General features: G+C 39.6%; 1 protein-coding gene across 1 annotated transcript in view; it reads right to left on the bottom strand.

Annotated features, from left to right (window-relative positions):
- LOC146308145 (uncharacterized) overlaps window positions 1–18,387 on the bottom strand; it is a 112,723-nt gene that overhangs the window by 61,200 nt on the left and 33,136 nt on the right. The window contains exons 4-6 of the mRNA XM_084746269.1: window positions 15,898–16,090; window positions 12,183–12,317; window positions 11,694–11,774 (exon numbers count right to left, since the gene is read on the bottom strand). Coding sequence (XP_084602395.1) covers window positions 11,694–11,774; window positions 12,183–12,317; window positions 15,898–16,090 — 409 coding nt within the window. The remainder of the gene's footprint in view (window positions 1–11,693; window positions 11,775–12,182; window positions 12,318–15,897; window positions 16,091–18,387) is intronic.

Here is an 18,387-nt window from a genome sequence, read left to right as displayed (position 1 = left end):
CAAACTGCAATTGTGAATCACACAAAAATCCATTCTTAAAGGAGAAAAAAATCCTCATCCCAGTGAAATCAATAAGAGCATTACCACATTGTACGCAGGGCATTCTTAATGCCAGTGAAGAACAATAGAAAAGGGAAAATTTACATATCTGGCATCTATACAGGGTTAGACCAGGCAGTACCTTTTCTTTCCTCCGTCTTTGACCTTGCACATGCAATCCATCTAAATCCAGCAACAGGCATCCCAGCAGCAAGTACAATCCAACATGGTAGAGCATGACTGCAGGAGACACTGCAGGTCTGTCTGCACTTCAGCTCTGTGCACATTGTACCCACAGGCAGGCCTCTGCACTGGAGGCTGATCCAGCTCCCAGCAGACACACCCACACACCTACTGGGTACACACCCTTTCACTATCTAGTATAAACAATACATCTAATCTGGCACATGTAGGAGAATGTAGCCCGGCCCTTTAGCCCTTGGGGTGGCCCCTTTGAATGCTGAGAACGAAAGACAAGAGAAAATATACAGGGTAACAGACTTGCAGTCAAATCTGAGACAATTTAAATTTCAAAACAACCCAAAGTCTTTTATGTAATAAATATATTCTATCACTTTCAACCACAAAAAAGTCAGAACATGCATCATATGTTACAGCACATTAAATTCTAAATGTCAGAACTGTTAGCAAGCACTCAGCTAATCAAGTTAGACTGAGATTGAGAGAGAACATCTGATAAAACCGCAACATCATGGGCAACTAAAGTCTGTGAGAGTGAAGAACTGCTCCTTCCAACTAATGGAAGCAGAATGAAGGAAAACATGGAAGATGTGAGGGAATCCCCACTGCTTTCACACATGGATGGATTCTGGTCACAGGGAGCCTGTACGCAACTAAACTAAAAGAAAAAAGAATCTCTGGAGGGAAAACAGAATAAAGGGAAGCCACAGTATTTCAGTGAAACAACCACAGATGAATGACTATGAGAGGGAAAATATTCACCAAGGATTGTCTGAGGTTGGCTTGATTTACATGACTGGTGTGATGTGGAGAGCGGACCTCCTCTGCATGAAAGTCGTGAACAGTGGAGCATCTCTCTGTCACCGGAAGAATTACTTCATGTCTATTATGAACAAAAGGAGAGGTGGTCTAGCATAACCAGCAGTATAAATAAACGAGAGCAGAGGGAGGTTGATTCAGGGTGAACAGGACCTCTGTGGGCACTTCAAAACTGCAGGGCAGATGTGCGGGGGATATCACTGATCTTTTTTAAATTCTAAACAAATTCCCAGCACATCTTCGTCCTCCCCACTATATAATCGCTTCCAGAGATCGTGCTGTCTGCACTGCAAGCGTAATCCTTGTTCCATTTTAAAGGGTTTAGATCACTACTACTTTTGAATACTTGAAGTGAGGTTACATGAGGTACTTCCATATCCATAGTCAGTGTATTAGTTACAGCAGATGGCTGTCAGCACGCCCCACCTTTAGAGAAGCAACTGTACTGGTGTAGGAAGCTAGGCAATGCTGAGGACAGAGTCAGCAGCAAAACATATTTTAACTTCCTAAAAGAACACTAACAGTATATGCTATGTTTAGAATATTTTGACAGCTTAACAACAAAAAAGAAGAAAATTAGTTAGTTATTGTGTGACTCTGGTGAATCACAACTATCCTTTTAAACCACTGAAGACACATAATAACACAGACAAAGTAACCGATCGAGGCAGCGGTTGATCAGCTGCTCCAGTGTTCTGCAAGAAAAAATGACCTGACCTTTTTGCCAGAAGAGTTAGGTTGCTTTTGAGAAAGCGATATTTGGTTTATATAACAGCCGTTTCCCCATCAGAAAAGGCTGTCTGACGGCACAGTAAAGCTGTTAAAATCTTCTAAATATAGTGTACATGCAAACCAATACTGATATATATAATGTTTGTGTTATTATGCAAATTCAGTGCTCTAACAGTGTATTTTGGATTCACTTAAGTCACTCAAGTAACACAAACTAGCCAATCAAGGCAACAGTAGTCCAACAACTCATATGTTCTGCCAGGTGAAACCAAAGGAGTCTGGGTGTTTTAGTCATATTTGGCTTACATAACAGCCACTTCCCCCTGGAATAGGGCTGCCAGACAGCAAGCAAAAGCAGTAAATACGGTATTGATTTTTTTAAGTGGCTAAAATATGTTTTGCTGCTGACCATGTCTGCAGCAGCACTCTGCTTAGTTTGCTACACTGGTACTCCTGCTGCCTCTTCAAAGTGGGGGTGTGTTGTAGGTAATATACTGACTATGGATGAGTACCTCACACAACCCCACTTCAAATAATCCCACCGATCCCTGTAAGAGCAGGACCTGTAGCGTCAGGGTGTAAGTACTCGTGGGAGGGTTAGCACTGGGAAGAAATGAAACAGAAGGTGATTGAAAGTTGCTGATGTGGCACTCCTGTGACAATGTTAAATAACCTCGTCTTTAACCACAGCTGATTTATCGTCACAGCATAGATAATGCACACTAAATCACAGTTTTGGAAAGGAAAATTATTACTTTGAGCATGTTGGGGCCTCTCACGTTGAGAAAACTGTTCTGTGCCTCGAAGTGACAAAAAGAAACATCTAGGGCAAGAGTTCTGTTCTCCATCTTCCTTCCAGATCCTACGTCCACTCCTCTTTTCTTCCATGTGTGTATCCCTTCCTTCAACCACCCACTTCCTCTTGTTCTCCATGATTTGAGGGCCTCCTGGCTTGTCTGTAATTACTTTATTTTATATTGGAAACAGTTACAAACCTCACCATACAGATGAAAAGTTACCGCTCAATCTATGGCAATGCACATAAAAGAGAAGTTTGACAGTGTGCAGAAATGTCCTGTTGATTTTAAAACAAAGACATGGCATTCAGATGCTCTTTCACTTTTCTTTTTTTTTTTTTTTTTTTTTACAGCAAACACAAAGCATGTTTCCTCATCTTTGTGATTTAATTTAGAAAACAATTTCCTCAAATTTTTGTGTCCCATTTACTGAGTCTTTGATGCATCATGATGAAACTCAGAGAAAACCCCGCTCCAGAATCCATTCCACCAGTTGGATTGTAGGGATTGTTTGATTATTAGTCTTTTCCTCATTATACTGTCTTGGGAAACAAGAGCTCCATATCCTGCTGTCTCCCTTCTGTTGCTGCTCTGACATTTTTGTATTGCAGTGCATCATCGTCCTGCAATGCCAACAGTTTGAAGAGCTCCAAGCGTCAGACTTCAAAGTGTTTCATGAGACAATTAATTGATTGTTTCAACCTTTTAAAAAATCTCACTTAAGTCCTTCCAGAGCTGAACAAAAAACTGAGGGCTACAGTGTGTAATCCCCCCCCAGAATGTACAGGGTGTCAACAAAGTCTCTTTACAATTTAAAAAATTTATTACAAACGCAATTGATGAGATATGTTGATCAGATGTACTCAGTGGTTATCAAAGTTTTTAATCACATTCATGCTTCACACATGAAGCAAAAGATCACTGATGCTATTGCCACCATTGATGAGGCTATGCTACTGCAAACATGGCAAGAAATCAAGTAGCGTCTTGATGTGCTTCGTGCAACTAATGGTGCCCATAAAGAGGTGTATTAAATGAGAAGAAAAAAAAACCTTCAATATCTACTACTTTAAAATTTTTTAATAATTTCCACAGATTTGTCTATTCATTTGCTTTTGTAATAAATTAGTTAAATTGTTAAGAGACTTTATGGACACCCTGTATATTTTATTTCCTGCAAAGTACATATTAATCATATAATTCATATGTACCTGTGCACCAGCCAGGACATTCGGTTACATTACCATTACACTATTCTATGCATCTTTAAGAAAACTGAGATTATACTATAAATACTATCAAAGCATTTGCATAAAGATAGATAAGAAAACTTACCACTATACTATAAAACACAAAAACTTTGCAAACATTCAGTAAGTGCATCTGGCAGTTGAGGCAGCATTGCAGTAGATGCTTTACTATCTGTTGCCTGGTGGAGATCTACACTCTACTCTACTGGAAATGAACTGGGACCGTGACTGGATTTCTCATATGGTACCACACAGTACCTTACTATCTTTCAGCGCTATAATTAAAGGAACATTACATTATATCACAATATCATCAACACTGCTTACTTTTCTCTGACTCAGATATGATCATAAAGCATGACACACACTAATCACAGAGCTGTGCAGACACAGTACTCTAGAAGAGTCCTGAGAGAACTATAACTATCATTTCACAAGATCCATAATCTTGGAGCCAACTCTTGGAGAATTTACATTTTGCATGCTGGCAGAACACATTACAAAATCACAAATAAAAATCAACGACCTGACAAGGCTCACTCATTTCCTGCTGGGCTTTACTGGAGCCTTTTGGCTGCCTACAGCAGATATTTTCAGACATCTTGAGTCTGTAAGTTGAGGAGGACTGTCAGCACTCCTACCTGCTTCCATCTCTCTTTGTTGCTAGGAAACCTGGGAAATACAGTGCGCCTGTGTTGAGCAACCTCATTCTCCAACAGAGCAAATTTAAAGGGGAGCAAGAGCAGAAGTGAACAGTACTGAAATCAATGAAGGAATGTGATGTTTGCTGGGATGAGAATATGTAGTTTTTGTCCAATGACGTGAACATGACAGGAATGTAACTTACAGACAAACTGAGTCTACCTCTGACAGTCAAGGAATAATAGCTTTTCATCCACACACCAGTGCACAATCTTTGTTCGTGTTCAGCTGTCCTGACAAGCAGATGATACAATATCCAGAGTTCAGCCTTTGGATGAGAGGTGAATGCGGGCTATCCTGTCTGTCTCTACAGCCCAGCTGGATGACTCTGACCTGGCCTCTGACCTCTGACCTCAGCTGCTGCCTCTGGCCAAGTAAGCAGCATGGCCACAAGAAGTGAGAGGAAAGAAGCGAGAGAAGAGTCACAGATGGAGAGAAAAAAAGAGACTTGGACAGGAGAGAAATAACAGCTACACTCAGTCCTAAAACACAACTACTGTCTTTAATGCTCTTCAAAACACTATTAACATCGAATGGTGACATGTAAAGTGATGAACTGAAAGAAACTCATTTGCATATCTGCAGCTCCGCCAATGCAGCATTTCATTCCTAAAACATCGTCAGACTCAGTTTAAAAAAAGGATTGAAACTGATACAGCAGAACCAACAACACTGTCCTTTTCATTCCTTCTATTCCATTTTGTTTCCTTGTCAAAACCTGGCACATATACCTTTGCTAGTAGTGGCTAATGTAGCCTTGAGCTGCTAGCCTCAATCTGAGATGAGGAGCAGGCTACAGACGTCATGTAAGCACACTTCTTTTTAAACTCCACACCGCCAGGTTTTTTTTTTTTCATGTTCAAACATTTTCAAATGTGGCCGATGTTGTCTCAAGGGACATCACTTGAGGCAATTTAGCAAGTTTTATAAAGGTCCTTCTGTAGGCTCAAAAGGCCTTATACAACTTTATTCACATATGAAGTATACTCCCCAACTCCTGTAACCAGACTTTGTGTGAACTCAGTGTTCTTCTTCTTTAATGCCACTTTAAATTTCTATCTTAAGACTTAGTGTAGTATTGTTCTACATCACATGCAGTATTTCAAACTTCTGGAAATTCACAAAGCAAAATCTTATAAACCAGACACCCTTAATGGTGCTCTAATCAATATCTTTGTATTAACAATACAGTTAAACTGTGTTTTGATGTGTAAATAAGCTAAAACTTAATGCAAGTTTAAGGCATTCGGTATAAGAAAACACTTTCAGTTATCAATTAAAAATGATAAAAGACCTTAAATCTAAAGGGTATTTTGTTCATTAGCAGCTTTACCACCTGGAGTACAGTCATGTTATAATATAGACTTTACAGAAAATAGTACACAGACCCTGGTGGATAGAAGAAGTGTCAAAATGATGGATAATTTGTTTTTCCACCATTTTGTTTTTGTCTTGGCTTCCCAGTAAAAAAGTATTGTTTGACAGGTTTTATGAAAGAGGCCTCTCTAGAGACTCGAGTGGAAACACTTAGCTGTGATAGGATATGGAACAGGGAATATTACGTCCACAGGCGTGTGTGTGTCTGCCTCTCTCTGTCTCTGACAAAGGCTGCTTTAGGCATCAAATGCAAACGGTGTTAGAGCTATTTATGAAACTGAAAGCCCTCGGACAAACTGGATTCACTTTAGTTCAACATAGAAAAAAACAATCAAACACAAGCTGTCATACTCAATCTTGCCCTCTCTTTCTGACACACGTTCATAGTGTATATGTAAGAAAATCCAAATAAACACCTACACACACACACAGTCTTTAAAAGACGAAAAACTTTCTGATCAAAGTGAAGGTCCCGATCACTGTTGAGTACATACAAATTAGGCTGCAATTAGTAAGTTTATATTTACAATTAACTGTCTATAAAATGTCTGGAAAAAAAGTCACCAGAGTGCAAACAAACATTTTTACATTGATTGTTTTGCTCAACCAAAAATCTTAAATGTTTTAATTTAAATTTTTTTGAAGAAAGGAAATGCAGCAAATCTTTACAATTTGGAAGCTGAAAGCAGTGAAATAAATAAATATCTTGAAACATACAATTACGTGCTTCAATTTACAAGTAATTCTAAGTAATATGGGGCATGTTGATAATGAGGGTTCAAAGCCATCGGCACACGCTGGGGTTCATGGTTCTGGCTTTGTAATTACATGTTTAGCTAAAGTCCCTGACCTCCAGGAGTGTTTAACATCTTAGTACACTTTGACGGAGCCGTACATTAACTGGGCGAGTGCCATGTCTCTAAAGAGAGCACCTGTCAAGGGAGCCAGTGGCCCCAGACAGGACATGCATCAAAGTCAGGAAACCCCAACAACGTGGCCCTGCAGTCAGAAATGTTACGCTTCAAAGACGACAGAAGCAGACCTTAGCGAAAGAGAAATGGATCCTGTTAATGTAGCGGTGTTGTTTTATTTTTTGTGAATGTGCAGATTCTGAGGAGAGCCAGAGACATGATGACCGTACCTCTGCAGCTCTGGTCTGAGTGGATTTAATGAGAAACAGAATCACTCCCTCATTCACTGTTTCCTTTAGGATAAGCTGCAATTAAAGGGGTAGTTTGGATTTTTTGAATTGGGCTTGCATGGGATACTATCAATGGACAATGTTTTACCTACAGTAGATGGCTGTACTCGCACTCAGTTTGGAGAAGCAACTATACTTTTAACACCTAAAAAAATGCCCACCTAAAAAAGTAAATCTAAGTTTAAGTTTAAGTTTACCTTTCCGTCAGACAGCTTTCTGGAAAACCGCTGTCATATAAGTCACATCGCTCTCTCCAAAGCAACCAGACTTCTTTGGCAAAAACGTTCATTTTACCTTGCAGAAGACAGGCGTTGCTGGTCTATCACTGCCTTGATCAGTTTGTTTGTGTTATTGTGTATCTTTGGTGTTGTAAAGTATTTCTTGAGATTCAGTAAATTTTAACAATTAATCTGTTGACTATCTTTTTACGAATGAATTAGTTTTTCAGCCCACCAGAGAATGCCCATTACATGTAGACCAAAGCCCATAAGCATTAAACATTCACATGCGATAAACTGTAAAAACGTGAATTATAGACATTTTTAACCTGGTCGGGGTTTAAGTTATAGGCCAATATTTTGGAAACATAGTCACTTTCTTGTTGAGAGTTAGATGAGAAGATTGATACAGCTACTGATCTATGTACAGTAAATATGTAGCTGGAGCTAGTAGCTTGTTAGCTTAGATTAGGATAAAGACAGCAAAAACAAAACGGGGGGAGACAGTTGGCTACGGTCTGTCCAAAGGTGAGAAAACCTACCCATCAGCACCCTGATGCTCGCTAATTACCATGTTATAGTTTGTTTGTTTAATCAATACAAACATTATGTCCAAATTCATTGCAAGTCTCAAATAATCAAAAATATTAATCTGTTTTCATTTCAATAAACTCTACTACAGCACTGTGTACAAGCAAATGGTTTGATTGATTGGATGGTTTTTGGACACTGCCAAGGAGAACAGACAAAGACATATGGAGAGTGACACTATCAGTTAAACAGACAGAGACACTGGGACAAGGAGACATGTAAAGAGACAGGGAGACACAGAGACATACATAAAGTCAGAGGAGACACAATAAAAAACAGAAAAATAGAAACAGATGAATGGAAACAGACAGATAATGAGAAAGAGATGCAGTAACTATTAAGAAAGATCTGGTGCAGCGTGTTCCTGCAAATATTCTCTAGAACACAAAACAGCAGGAGAGGTTTTTGTCGTCATCACAAAGGCATCCCAATGCCATCCTGATGGAGAAACTCTGTGCCTGATGGGGCTGGCACAGGACGGTATGGTCTGCTGTCTTTTACTCCTCACTCCTCCTGCCTCTAAACTACTGTACACTGTAAAGACAACCAGATCCTCGCTGATTTTTTTCAGGCATTTTGCGCAGACATGAAAATGCAAATTCAAACCAGCTTTGCTTTCCCTACGTTGCCAAGCGCACGGTCTTTGCTTTGTTTCCATTTCAAACATGTGCGGGTTCCAGAAACAGGGTTTATTCTGTAAGTGCCAGTGTAAACACCCATATGTATTTCAGGAACTGTATTTTGTTTGGTCGGAGAGATTAAACTGCAGTGTGTGCAGTCATAACAAAACAGGTCTTTGAATGTAAAAGCTGGCTCATGTGGATTCAAATGTACTGATCACTTTCAGAGGTTTATAAACCTTTTCAGCTCTACACCCAAAAGAGAAATTTGGCATCTTCCCGGGACCAAAACCTATAGAAAGACATCATGAATTGCCATAACATCTACATTAACAAACCCACCTCCTACACAGCTTCTGAGCTTGACAGGCCAGTGTAGCAAAAAGAAATAGTAAGTGCTAGATGTAACTCCGTCTCTGTGAGTCCTGTATGTGCATTGCCCTCTCTTCTTTCATTTATGAATTAATATATCATAGGATTTTTATGCATTGTACTTGCATTTCATGGCCCATAATCCATTTTTGAGAAGAGAAAAAACAGCAGTACTGTGTGCAATTCTGACAGGAATAACAGAAAAGAAGAAGAAAAAAAGGACAGTATAATCTGTCTGCTCTGCAGTCAAGGCCAGTTATATTTCTATGACAGCACAGTCTCAGGCAAAACTACAGTGAGCCACAACATGTAACACTACTCCAACAATATTGAAACAAGCTAACTACACTTTATAAGGGATCCTCTGACAACAGCCATGTGGGAAATCAGATTGTGAAACTGCTGAACAAACTTTCTAATATGCTAGATATGTTTGATTGTCTTTTTTTTAGGTTCCTTTCATGGCCGTCTCACATCTCCACCCAGGTTGGGAAAGCCCACAAATGACAGCTTTTCTAAAGGAAACTTAAGACAGCAAAACTCCCCTGCCTAGCTCTTGTAACCTGCTGCAGAGGAGCTATAAAAGAGCATCCTGGAAACATCACAAACCAAACAGCCCAGGACAAGAGGACTCTGTAAGGGTTCATTAAAACTGCCCAGAACATCGTTGGTACCCATCTACTGAGCATCAGTGTTATCGGGTAGGGTGCCTCCACAGAGCTCAAAGGACACTTGAAGTCAGTGCCCATCGTAGCCACAGCCTGATCACTCTGCTGCTGTTTGGCAAGGGATACAGAAGTATCCACTGCCGTACTACCACACTACAGAGCAGCTTCTTTCTTCAGGCTGTGATATTTTTAGATTCACCCCCTTTATCAGATTTAATACTTGCTTTATTTGTTGCTCTGTGTTTGTGTGTGTGCAGCATAAAGGGACTACAAATGTAAATTCTGTTGTACAACCTTGTGTTGATCGTTCAGATGATTCATAAGGCCCTGAAACGCTCCTTAAACTGAACGTAAGACTACAGCAAACCTGGCCTGATTCTACAGTTAGGCAGGCTAACCAGTTTGGGGTTGAAATCAGGCTTAATCCCTAGTGTCTCACCAGCTATTCATTGTACTTACTGAGTTGACTTATACTGATGTTTCAGTTGCAACCATAATTGCAACATTAGATCATAGCTGAAGATGCAGTGTTTGCCTGTAAGATCGGGTATAAATTTCACAAAACACACAGAACACACAAAGTCTGCCATGAATGACTGACACCTACTGCACTGGCTAGTCACATCCCAAGGTGACGACCTTAAATGTCCAAAAAAACAACCAATACCAAAGTCATGTGACAAAGAGAAGCCTTAAATTCTCACATTTAAGAAGCAGAAGCCCGAAATGTTTGTGGCATCTTGGGTTTTACAGCATTTTTGGTGGCATTTTTGCTGTAGAAGTTAATAAAATCATTACTGGATCATCAAAATAATTAACTATCAAAATTAATCAAGTAATCATTGCAGTTCTATACTGACTATCACAGAATGATAACCAGATTTTTTTTAGTTAAAGGTCTAGTATGTAGGATATACTGGCAGAATATGGTATAAATGGAATATAAGTATGTTTTCATCAGCACATGCTGTGTTTTTGTTTGCTTAGAATGAGCCCTTTATATCTACAGAGGGCTTACGTCCTCTTCCACTCTTCCCTCTTCCAGACCTGCCATGTTGCACCATCATGTTTCTACTGTAACCCAGAATGGATAAACCAAACAGTGTCTTTAGATGTAGCCTTGTGCGATTTTTGTAAATTTCGCCCCACTGTAGGTTCTCCTACATGCTTGGAAGGGGAGGGTGAGGCAATCTGCAAGCTCAATGCTAGATGCAACTGAATCCTACACACTTGTCCTTTAAAAAGGAAAGAAACAAAGAAAGGAGAAAATGCAGTGATGACCTTAATGATCTTAATAGATCACGGTAGGCTTTGTTGCAGAGAGTACAGCTCAGAAACTGTGATTCTAGTTATGTAACATGGAGAAAAAACACAGGGTGAAAATACAGATGAACTGCTGATCATACCCCCTGTAAATAATCAAGCCAGGAAATTACAGAGTGGTTGTTTTGCAAATTTAAAATTCATTATTGTTTTTTGTCAGATTGTTTTTACTTCTTTTAATATTCAAATACCACCAACAAATCCCCTGATTGTTTTTTTCCAATAAAAACCATGAAAAATGAGCACAAGCTATAATTAGTCAAAACTTTTAGCTTCAGCACCCAGATGAACCCTTTTCAGGCCACAACAAAGACCAGTAAGCAGACAGAGACTGATGGACCAGGACACAGACAGGTCAGGAACAAAGGCGTCTTAGAGGACACACACACACACACACATACAACCACATATTCACTTATACACAAAGGCACGCGCAAAGTGGACCAGTCAGCCCAAGACAAGAGGTGGGACGGCTGGTTGGTGCCTCTGACGCCTGAGGCTCTGCACCGCAGCGCTAATTAATGACAGATGCTGGAATGGTAGTTTCACAAAGACTGATGAAAAAAACGAAGCCAGTGAAACCAAACCAGCGGTTGGTATATATGACCATAGCCGCATGCCAGTTCGCAGCTGGATCTAATCACTATGACGACTGGTCACCGGCCCATGCTCCAGGTCGCAGCTGTGAAACCAGGCAACTGTGTGTTTGTGGGGTTTGTTTGTTTTTAACACCTAAATGAACAGGTAATTGCAATGTTCCTCATCAGTTCAAGTCCTACTCACAGTTCTGCCAAAGCTCCAAAATGACTCGTCCTCGGGATTCCCCAGCAGGTCCTCCAGGTCATTCGAGGACAGCAGTATATTCTGTGTGGAAACAGAGAGGACAATTTCTAAATTTGAATACCACAAACAAACTCAGCTCAGGGCTAAATGATGAACAACCAAACACTCACACAGTTATTAAATTCACCAGACTGGATCAAAACTGCAGGAGTCAGTGCACTTTGTTTTAAATCCTCTGATTATCTTTTATCATGCTTCACAGTATATGTAACAGGTTGTGCTGTTAAAGTATTAACAGCAGGAGTCTGAGTGTCTGGGCTTCAGGCTTCACCTTAAACAACTCAGTGACATGTCAGAGCCTTGCTCTTTACACAAGTCAAAGGAACAATAAGAACAAATGGCATGAATTTTCCTAATTGCATGTGTGTAATAACTCAGATTATATAGCCACAATTAGTTATTTTTCCTTTTCCGTTCATCTTTCTTCACCTGCAGGGCTTTGTTGGTGCGTGGGGAGCGGGGAGGCTTAGGGACGGTCTCACCACAGCGGGGTGGGTGGTGGCTGCAGTGTTGCTGGGCAGCATCTGGGTCACCCATCAGGAAGGTTAACTGTCGGAGATGACCCTGCAGAGATGGAAACATTAAATACAATGAGAGTGGTCAAACATACAAATCAAGTTCATGCAGAAAATAAACAAAAAACTAACATGGAGATTTGGCTCTACATCAAATTACAAAGGATCAGATAACTTACTTACAACTCAATTTTGCAAAAACACCAATATTTTGAAAAAAATGACATTACTGTTTCTTAGGTCTATTTACTGGTAAGAATCTAATAATATCATGAAACATAATATCGCAATACTCAAGTGCACTGACATTTCCTCGCCCCCCAAAACTAAACCAATAGCATCATTTTAGTCTTTGTTCTCCTCCTCCATCTGGCATGGCAGTGAAAATATTCTCCACTTTAATTGTTGATTGGTTTATTTTACCTAAACCCTAACAAACAATCCAAGAAAGGCATATGGTTATTAGAAATGAAACAATTACTCATTTCAACAACTTTCCAAGCAACAGAAAAAAATACTTGCTTTAACTAAGTCAAACAAAAATGCTTTTCATTCTCTGGTTTCAGTCTCTTAAATATGAACCTTTGCCAGTTTCTTTTTTGTCAATCTGTGCCATAAAAACTTGAACTGTTTCATGACAATACAAAGGAATAATCAGGATAAGAATCAAGATAAGAACGTTCCTGTAGGTCATTTATTCCAGTGCAGTTGCTTTACTTTGCCAGCGACTCTCACATTAGGCAAAACATGACAAACAAATTTCTTCGTGACCACACCAACACATGGATTTAAAACTAATTATCTGCAATATTAAAATGCAGTTTTTTTCTTGTTTTGCTTATTTCAAGTTTGCTGGTGCATATCACACGTATTATGCACAAATTAGACCCATTAGGGAAAAAATGGAAAGCCATTTTAAGATGTTTGATCTTTGATCATTTTCAAATGATCAAAATGGGAGAACTCCCATAGCTGAAAATTGTTCATGCAGTTAAAGCTATAAAGCTAAATTTAATTTCATAGCAGGCATAAAAAGTCTCCTCCACATCCGCGGGGAACTCCCAGTAATCACTGGTAATATCTGATGTTTCACAGTGCAGAAACAGTGGAAACACTGTGCAACACAATGTAAAACAAAATGACACTAGTAACAATGCAGGGACACAAATAAAAGGAGACTCGTGTCCATGAACACGATGCCTAAGTGCAGGCTGGGAGGGTTATGAACACACCAACCTCATATAACTGCAATCACATGATCAGCATTTAATCAGTCATATAAATACTGATCATGGTTTCTACTCTTGATTTTTTCAATAGACCCCTTTTCTGTTGGTAAACATTACAACATTTTTCCTGGGCGGAGCTTGGGTGGAGGCAAAACAATTCACTAAACATGTTAGCTAACACTGACTAGCAAAATTTTTTGCCTTGTTCCTTAAAAAAAAGGCTGAAGAAGCCACTCACTCTTCAGGATCCGAGCATTGGACCATCTTTCTACAGTTGCCACAGGGTCAGGGGATTGGACGAATATATTGGCTATTGGCAAATGGCGATGAGGTCATTGCCAGTTGTTTTGGGGTTTTGTTTTAATGATTTTTGTCATTTTATTTTGTTTAAAGTTCTGTCTGTATGAGTGACCGGTGCTGCTGCATGACTCACGCAGTAGTACAGTGCACATCCACCAGGCCAAACGACAAGTGAAAGGAAAACAGCCTGTCGAGACAGACTATTTTCACATCTAAATCTGTTAATTGGTCATCTATTTCGGCAAAACCATAGTTGGTGGTTGTTTTACCAGTGGAAAAACTGGACAAGACAGTTTTGGTGAGTTTTGTTTATTATTTTAGTCTGAAAATGAAGTAGAATGTGTCTTAGACTTCATATGCAGCAGTGGCGTGGATGACAGCGAGAGTTGTAAATAAAAGCAGAGTATATTAATGTATGGTTTGGTGTTGCCAAAAAAGATGGTCCAAAGACAAGACTGTCACCACCTCTGAGAGTGGAAGTGCTCCGTCCTTGGAGCTCTGTAAAAACCTGTCACCAGAGGAAACAAGGCAATGGAGAATCCATTTTATCTGGCGTTAAGAGCAAATCCAGATGTTGCTTCTATAGCGCTCCTCCTCACCCCCATAGTGATGCAGCCACACTGCCCGCTCTGATCCTCAGGCTACATGAGTACTCGCTGTAACTGGGACGGCATGTCCACAGTGCGTAACCAGGTGCATTGTGGGGCTTCAAAAATCAGTCTTTAATGGAAATGCTTTGTTTGCCCTTGAGAAAAAGACTTAAAAGCAGCATACAAGGACAGAAAATGATGACTTTCAAATTAATTCAAATTAATCTGCACTGTAGGGATGTGATTAATCATTTACCGCCAAGATTAAAATTAAAAACCATATGTTTTGTGTACCATTTCTGTGAAGCTCAGGTTTTCTAATGGTTTGGTTTGGTCTGTCTTGTTTAGAAATGGCAGTAATTGCGCCCAATTTGACACTATTTTGCTTGGCGTGGCCATTTGTTGAATAAGAACAGGTGGACGAGAGCAGCTGTTTCAAGCAAGAGCCTATTTTATTACTCTGTTTGTTTAAATTGTTTGGATTCATGAATTTACGCTTCACATAATAATATGCCGCTAGAATCATTTAAGAATTAGAATCAGACAATGACGTGCATTTTGTATCTTAATTATTAATGAGTAATCAAGTATTGATTGATTAATTGATTCTTTAAGGATTTGGTGTTTCTCTGTGACAGATTTCAGGGAAGTTTCAGGACTCTAACAACAGATTTTCATTGTCTCATTTCACTAATAGATGCCTGGAATTAATGGACTGAAAAAATCTAAAACAGAACTGCATACATTTGACAAATGTCAGCAAAAATGGAGCGCACATGTTGTCGTTGTGGGTTTCCTCTCCCAGTCCACAGACATCCAGGTTTGGTTAACAATAAAATTAAGTGAAGTGAGACGTCTTCATGAGGACACTGAACTCATCCTCTGTCCAAACACTCATCAGTGTTTCCTCTGTAATTTTAAGTAACGCTGGTGCTTGGGAGGTAATTGAGGTTGTGGTTCAAACAGGCTACAGGGATTTCTATGCATACTTTATAAAAACAAACACCTGGTTTCTAAGCATTATGGGTTACACATCTTTGAAAAGGAAATGATGAAAAGGGAATGGGGTGGGATAGGGCCACGGGGCTGGAATATCTACTTGTGTGTTCTTTTGTGTGTGTGTGTGTGTGTGTGTGTGCTGCAAGGATGAGCAGACGTGCATGTGTTTTTGGACTAAATTTAAACAGACTGTACACATGTGGCTTATTTCCTAGCAACACTTGTTTTAAATATCATCTGGTTATTATATAACCATCTGGTCAATATAATATAGTTATTACACACAAGTGCAATATAGAACAACATTCAAGGATTCTGAAAGAAAGGCTTTCAAATCCAACGAGGGCCATTCAGACACCCTTGAGTTCATTGTTAAGGCAGTGGAGAGTCTTGTAAAAGAAAACAACGGGAAGACTATCAGAATAGGTGATGGGGTGTGGGGCTGACGATTATATATGATGGTCTCATGGGTCTTAATGTCTCTTTTCAGAGAGGAAAAAGAAAAACTTACTTCGAAAGGAGTCTCGAAGCCCTCAATGATGCCTCCGACCATGAGCAGCCCATCGGCGCTGATCCCCATGCCATGGTACACCCAGTCCACGCTCTCCAGGAGAGAGCAGTCCACATACAGCGCCAGCCGCTTGGCAGACACGCTGACGGCCACATGGTGCCATTTTCCATCAGACAGACCGCTGACTGGGAACCTGACAGAGAGACACATGGGTTATAATGTGATTACATATCTTTGGTTTCTTGAGCTGGATGTCTGCATGAATTAATCTAAGAGATAAGTTCAAATAGGCCTGGGCCCCCTGACTGTTACAGCACTGACGTAAGTAACAGTTTAAAACTTTTTTATTTCTCTTAACTTGTGAAAACCTTCCTTTAATAAATAGTGAGCTTTGGGCTCTTGGTCAAAGAAATTAGTTTAACTAAATGACTTGCCTAATGAAGTTAGTTAGTTAGGTACATCCCTGACAGCTCCAGGGTTCTGGTGTGTCTCACTTTATATTCTGAAAGAAATAAATCTATGTACTTAAATCCTGCTGCTGGAAAAACCATACATACATGAAGTGGAATAGAATCCTGATTAAATCTTTTCAAAAAACAAAAAAACAAAAACAAAAAAAGAAGCTCAGTTAACATCAAAGTTCCATTAATGGATTTCTTTTTTTTTTTTGATGGTTTGGGTGCAAAATAATTCTGCAGCAAGCTGACGAACACACACCTCCGACTTGTCATCACCTTATAAACATGCCCTGGCAAATGTGTTAGCTAATAGTTGCCTCCAATAGGTTCTGAGGAACAAATTTGGCTCTGTAGCTGCCAAATGTTTCACTTTGTTCACCAGCTGGTCTCTGACACTGTCTGTGATGGAAACAAAGTACAAGAGAGCGCTGAAACTAAAGTATACAGTAAATTTGCTGTAAAACCAAAATAGTGAGCAAAAAATCTTTGTAGCCCTGAATAGTTTGGGATAAGTCCTGTGAAGGCATCCTGAGAGTGACATTACACATGAAATTTCATCGTAAAAAGTGTACTTCAGCAATTTAGCATTGCACTCCTATAACGTTGTCCCACCACCACAGTTTTTTAAACAACAATTACAAATCAATTCAGCAGAACCACAGATATATTTTTTCAAATTCTTCTTCAATGTCAAAAGCTGGCGCCTACATTACTCACAAACAGGGTTATGTTAGCTGTTAGCAGTATCATGTGTAGTTGACCATTAAATTAAGATTAAATTATTAAATGTCAAAATGTCTGGTTGGATATTGATACTGAAGTTTGCTGCACACTGTGCATAGAGCTAAATTAAACAATGACTTGCAAGAATGACATTAATTGGCAAACCTGGCCAAGTGGCAAACTTCTGTTTTGTCATATATGACCACACCTCTAATGTGTCTCGTTAAGAAAAGAACAAAGCAATGAACTTGACATTGCAGATGTAGTGCTGTGGAAGCACAAGGAGATGACCACTTTATTGATTTTCTCCAAGTGACGACAGAAAATATTCACAGTTCGCATATTTAGATTTTTTTAATCTCTTGAAGATTGAATCAGAGCAGTTTTTGCAGTGAGAGTCATCTTTTTCCAGTTGTTTTGATGAGAAAAGTGTGATCGGGACTTGCAGATGCAGCAGACTGTTGTGTAATTTTCTCAACATCAAGAAACTATTCATTTACTATACATTTGATCATGTGGTCAGCTACAGTTGATTAATGTCTCTAGACTTGCCATTGTAGGAACATTGGTTACATGACCTGAAACGAGCCACAATTTATACATGGCACATTCATGTATAGTTCATACATAACATATGTGTGATAGTTTTTTATATGGCCAGAGTTCCTGAATATTCACAGCCATACTCGCTGTCAAATAAAAAAGGTGGAGCATAAACACAATGCAACTCAGTCACCAACAGTTCTAGATTTGGGTGCATTATGCTAGTAACAGCTACTCTAATTTCAAGTCTCAAGCAGAGATGAAGAGGTGACTACAGAGGTCTAGTAACCTCACTTGTTCCAAACTTCCAAATTCCTCCAGATGAGATTCACCCCCAGATTTGTTCATTTTCTAAACTGTAGTCTTCAGCCCCAACCAATAGTGACTCAAGTGACATCACTTGAAGCAAAGTAAGTTGGCCACCAACTAACATGCTTGACCGATGATGCTGCTTTAAAGCAAAAACAAGGTAAAATAAAATCAACCATACACCAACAGAAGACGACAAGTACAGTATGTGTGTCTATCTTTTGGCCCAGTTCTGCCTGCTGTCTTGCAGTGATGAATTGCTTTGAGCTCTGTGGTTCCTGAAGAGGCAAAACCTGCCAAGAGATGCCTAATAAATCATTTTACCAAAGAGACAGCCAAACACAACTCACAGTACACACCCGCTGCAAACGAATACACTTCCACAGTGCGTTCCTTACAGTGTGTATGCAAATGTGACTTACAGACACATTTGCATACACACACTTTAGCCAAGAAG

This window comes from Lutjanus erythropterus, chromosome 20, assembly GCF_056507025.1.
Source record: "Lutjanus erythropterus isolate fLutEry1 chromosome 20, fLutEry1.hap2, whole genome shotgun sequence".
In the NCBI taxonomy this organism is placed as follows: domain Eukaryota; kingdom Metazoa; phylum Chordata; class Actinopteri; order Lutjaniformes; family Lutjanidae; genus Lutjanus; species Lutjanus erythropterus.
Note: the sequence above shows the minus strand (reverse complement) of the source record. Positions and strands in the feature narration are given on the sequence as shown.